This window comes from Nicotiana attenuata, chromosome 12 (assembly GCF_001879085.1).
Source record: "Nicotiana attenuata strain UT chromosome 12, NIATTr2, whole genome shotgun sequence".
NCBI classification, from domain to species: Eukaryota; Viridiplantae; Streptophyta; class Magnoliopsida; order Solanales; family Solanaceae; genus Nicotiana; species Nicotiana attenuata.
The window spans coordinates 5782004-5787468 of NC_032000.1; the positions used below are offsets into that span (position 1 = coordinate 5782004).

The 5465-nt window shown below is 37.2% G+C and overlaps 1 protein-coding gene across 1 annotated transcript; it reads right to left on the reverse strand.

Annotated features, from left to right (window-relative positions):
* Positions 677 to 5090, reverse strand: LOC109235205 (serine/threonine protein phosphatase 2A 57 kDa regulatory subunit B' iota isoform). The gene is made up of 2 exons (XM_019401215.1): positions 2970 to 5090; positions 677 to 1522 (listed from the first exon to the last, which is right to left on the reverse strand). The coding sequence occupies exons 1-2, from the start codon at positions 4107 to 4109 to the stop codon at positions 1163 to 1165; spliced, it is 1500 nt and encodes a 499-aa protein (XP_019256760.1). The 5' UTR covers positions 4110 to 5090; the 3' UTR covers positions 677 to 1162.

The window sequence follows — 5465 nt, forward strand, 5'->3', positions numbered from 1 at the left end:
TTTTCCACCTAAAAAAGCATTTTGAGTCCAAAAAGACAACATTTCGGTTCCGGACTCTAGTGCCAAGTGCGGCAGTATGGTTTGTAATATGTCTAAACGTGACAACTAGTTATTAATATATTTCCTACTGTTAAAAAAAAAGTAATATTGGTATTATTTATATAGAAAATGAGATGCCTATCAAACACTGTAAAATGTTGAGAATGTGAAAAAAGAAAAAGCATTCTTTCTGTTTTTAGTAGTGAAAGAAGAATTTTCTTTTCGATGTCATTATCGTGGTTGTGGATTATGGTCGTATTCTTCTATGGTATTGTTGAAAGTTCAAATTTGTTTTGCTGTAAAGTACTCCTTTACAACATAGAATAGTATAAAGAGGACAAGCATGGTGTCATCTCTGCTCTGTTTTTTTCTTTAATAAAAGGTCTGGAAACCCAATTGCAGCAGCTTCTTTTCTGTCTTTCTATTCTTGTAATTTATCCAATTCTTATTGGCATTTATTTCAAAAACTTGTGCAGAAAAATTCCTAAATTTTTGGCAGAGTATCACTACAACCATTTTTAATAGATGCAAACTTAGTACAAATCTATTGTTGGGGGCAAAATGAAAAGGTAAATATTAGAAGCTTCAAAAGTATACAAATGAGTCAATCTTTTTGGCAAGAACAAAGAAAAGGAAATGGTGTCAAACAAATTCTGACAGTGGGAGTTGAAAAAAGTCTACAATCTTGGCTACTTTAAGAGAAACCTCTCCATTTTTCTTTTTCTTCTTTTCCATATTAAAATGATATGAACACACTCATCCAACTAGCAAAGCTGAACAGTGAAGAAACCAGGCAAGAAGGTGGTGAAAATATCAGCCAATTAAATAAAAATAGGCCAATGACAAAATGTTCAAAAAGGAAAATAAAGAAACAGATGTTAGTTAAGCCCACTACCAAGCCCCCTTCCCGTGCTCCTTCGGGGAAGAAATTTGATGAAACTAACACAGTTGTAGTACTAAGTTACAACAGTTGAGGCTGTCATCGGATTGATCTTCGAAAACCTTCTGCACCAATCAATAGCCATTTCCCATCCTATGATGCCATTCAGGTTTCTCCGTCACTCAAAAACTGAGAGGAACATACACCGAGCAACATGGGGACAACGATAGAGTGACGTGCCTCTTAGCAAGTGATTGAAGTTGCTAAAGGCATTACTAGAACACCGATGTTTCCAGCTATAGGTGGACGTAAACTTGCTGCAATCTCCAACTGTTCCCATGCTTCCTTCCGTTTTTCAGCTTCCAAGTTTATTTTTTCCTGTTCTTCCTTGTAGTGAGAATGGCAAGCCATGAAAAGCACATCATCCATTTCGGAGAACATCTTTCTTACATTTAGACTCAAGTTCTGCACAGCCTGGTTCCAGTGGTTCTGAGCATTGTTTTCCACAGCTGGGAATATAATGGGGAGAATCACATGCCGGTTATGTGCAATCAGATTGATAATTTGGTCATTATTCCAAAGGAACAGAGCTCTTTCAGCTACCTGGACAATAAAGGTTCAGTTATTAGGATGACAAACAAGCGGCTTTGAAGTTCCAGAAGTGGTATAGTAGAAACCTTTTAGGAAATGCAATTACGACAGAGAGAGAGAGAGAGAGAGAGAGAGAGAGAGAGAGAGAGAGAGAAGGAGGGAGGGAGAGTAAGAAAATAGCCGAGGAATTGAGACATATTAACATCATGGCTGTTAAGCATCACAACATGGACTTAACAGATAATACTGAGCTGATGCAACATCAAAAAACTCATCAAACACGGCAACCTTTCCAACAGAAGGGAACTCAATATACAGGCCTGAGGTGTATACCCATCACACCACCAGAGATTTTCAGCGAAAATTCAAGAGTGAAGAGCGAAGCGAGAAAAAAGATAAAGGTTTTCAGAAATAAACCAACAACTAATTAAATTTTCTTTTGACCAATTAATCATTTTAATTCTTCTGTCTCCCTTCCCCTCCACCACAATCCACCCACCCACCCCCAACCACCCTCCAAATATGATGTGGCGTCACTCAAGTGCAATGAATAATCTAGGTAGCAAAACTGGTCCAGCATTTCTAGGTTCTGTTAAATTAAATCCATAAAAGATCCAATTAAGTGTTTAGCTGGTCTCAGCCTCTGGAACACCAATTTTTTAGTCTAAGAATGACCACAGATAAAAGGGCCACTTCAAACATCATCTCTTTCTCCTTACTGACAAGTTCTTTAACCTGATCCATAAAAATGCCCTTGCAAACAATAATAGAGTTTCTTCTTCAGCACTCTTCTATTTAATATCAGCAGTGGTGAAGCCAGAAATTTTCCTCACGGGTGTTCAAACTTAAAAGAGGTGAAAAAAATTTCCCCGACGCAGTGTAATTCGACGAAGGGGGGTCGATTGACCAGCCTTTAAGACATGTAGCTTCGCCCCTGACTATCAGTCCTTTGAAACCACTTGTTAGTTCATTTAACAAGACTGCTGTTTCAAGTAGCCTAGAAAGACAAAAAAATCATGAATACTTTCTTGGAGTTGGAACAAATCCTTCTGGCTCTGTAGATCTTAAGCTTTCAAATCATTACTCAAACCATCTCAAATTAAACGAAAAATCCCAGCATGCGATCTAGAAATCTATTAGAGGCAGTTGAGATATCCGTTTTGAATTTTTTCATGTCGCAAATCCTCACAACTAAAAAATGCATGTAAATCTGGAAGGATCCTGTCAAACAACTGGATGAAGAATATATCAATCAATCATCTGCATTTCCATCCCAGTTTAGTTGGGATCGCTGTAGGAATCCTCTGTATACATTAGAAAGAGAATTCTTTTCACAATATTTGCTAATAGATCCTTGAATGGACCATATCTGATCGACTATTCAGAAACAATAAATAAAGGTAAAGACATGATTTAGTAGACACACGCACACATACATGTCTAGCGACATAATTGTTACCTGAAAATGGCAACTATTGATGCAGCAACCAATCCGCCAGAATAAAGGAACCATCAATCTTTGGAACTCAGCCATGTTAATAACTTCCAAAATTTCTTCCAACTCACTCAAAAACATCACCTCCTTTTGGGTATTTGTGATTGGCCAGTACTTCAACAAGCCCCTGATTACAGTGCTAGCCAACTTGGGATCCTTCTCTATAAACTGCATAACACAATATGATAACTGCTGAAAATAAATACCCAACGATTTTGGCTTGTGTAAAGGAATCAAAGCCCTTGACAAAAAGATCTTATGCTCCTCTTTCAATGGCAGAGCGAACCCCGTAATCACACTACCAAATATCTCCAACAGTTCAGCAATCCCATTATGTTTCTCAGTCTCAAATACAAATCTATAGAACAAATTGCTTATACTCTTCCTTATAAAGGGTCTGTGGACCATGAACTTGCCATAAATCCTATGCAAGATAGCTTTCAAACAGTCTCTTTCCCTTGGATCTTCAGAATCAAACAAGTCAAGCAATTTCAATATGAAGTGATGGTTTATATACTTTTTTGCAACCTTAGCTTCTAGAGAAGAAGATGTTACAAATTTAAGCAATAGATCATACACAATCTGCAAGTGAGGCCAAGCAGGGTCAAAAGTAGGCTCATCATCATCATTTTCACTGGCGTGGGAATTGCTAGACCGATAATTAGGAGGGAAAACCCGAAACAAATTAACAGCACAAGTTTTACACATTGCAAGAATTGCAGGTTCCGAAAATTTGGGTGGATTAGAAGATACAAAATCCAAAAGCTCAAACAATGTGGCTCTTTTAAGTTCCTTTTCTGCTACATTCTTAGTTGGGTCCCTGAAATCAAAGTCTACACAACAGAGGCTTAACTTACTGATAAAAAGATTCATTTTTTCAGAGCTGGGCACATCTTTGAAGGAAATTAAAGGCTCAATCCCTGCAATCACACTTGCTGGGAACACAACTGAAGAAGTCCTCCTTAGAGCACTACTATTAGGCCTTCCAGAACCCAAATTTGGGCTTGCATTCGGGCCGAGTGGGCCCGAATTGCCTCTTGTTGAATCTACTGACTCAGATTTCAGTGCTTTCTTAGGAAGCTTACTCAGGAAATGCTTCCACATGTTGATTTTCACAATCTATAACACAACAATAGACTCAAAGAGATACAGAGGGGGGAAAACACACTCAAATCAAGATATTACTGGTAAAGGGCAACAACCCTAGAGCTGTACCATGTCTAGTACAGGTCCAAGATCTAAGCCAAACCCCCATTGGCCAAAAAAAAATCTGCAAACTTTGAGCTATATAACGAAAAGGGGTACTATATTCTTCAGCAAGAAGGAAGAAAAATCAAATCTTTCCTCAAAATGAGCAAAAGGGTGTTCAGATCTTGATTACAAAGAGGCAAAAAAGGTTGTAGAAAATGCAAGAATGATGTAAAGCTGAAACCTTTTTGCTCAATTCTACAGCCTTGGATTCTTTTTATAGAGAGAGAGAGGCTGGATCTCATTCACATTCATTAGAAGAACTATTTATATAAACATATGAAAAAAGATTCAGATATTACAGAGAGAAGAGGTTGGTGGTTGTCAGAATTGTGAGGTGGGTGGGTGGTGGGGTGGTGGGGGTGGGGGGAGGAAGGAGATTCAGATGCTGATAACAAGGCTCAAGAAAACAAAACAAAAATGTCATTCATCATTCATGTCTGCATGCACTTAGTACTATGCATATTTATACATGTGTAGATATAAATACATATAGAAAAACAAGCTGTAATAAAGCTTTCTTCTTCGTTAGGAAATGTTGGTTTTGGGGGGTGGGTGGCGGGGTAAAAAGGGTAGGGGGTGGGTAGGGAACAAGGTAAGGTAAGTGGGTTTCAGAGCTTAATTATGAAGCTTGGCAAAGATGCATGGTGGCAGAGGGGAAATGGTGAAAGTCCATCATTGTTTGTTTGTATCTTTTTGAGAGTAATTTATTGTAATAAAAGTGAAAAAAATAAAGGCAGTAATTTGAATGACTGGCTTACTTTTTATTTCTTTCACAATAATGTTCTGCTTTTTCTTCTCGATTCGTGAGATGGTTTTATTGCTTCCTTATTTATTCTGAGAGAATACAGGTGGGTCTCAGCCTCTCAGCTTTGGCCTTCTGGAAGAAAAAAGAAAATTGTAAAATAGAGCAAAGTAACCACACAAATTTGAAAAATATCCTCTCTTTTTAAGCTTATTTTTTCTTACTTTATTTCTTCTTCGATCTTGCCATTTTTCTTTTGTTGAAAAAAAAACGTACCAAATTTTATCCAAGAATTATTTGTTTAATTTTTTAAATAATAGATTCTAAATTATTTTTAAAAGTGGTTTGAGGGTGTTTTTCGAAAAAAATTAATACATAAATATTTATCAGTGTTAAAAGGAAAACTATAACGAACCAAACAATTTTTTGTCACACAACCCTTTCCTTCGAAAAACGGTGAAAATTAA

Bases quoted from the DNA above. Each gene is read 5' to 3' on its own strand.
- LOC109235205 (XM_019401215.1), bottom strand. From the start codon at position 4,109: ATGTGGAAGCATTTCCTGAGTAAGCTTCCTAAGAAAGCACTGAAATCT. The intron at 1,523-2,969 runs GTAACAATTATG...TTTATTGTCCAG, and splicing joins TCAATAGTTGCCATTTTCAG to GTAGCTGAAAGAGCTCTGTT.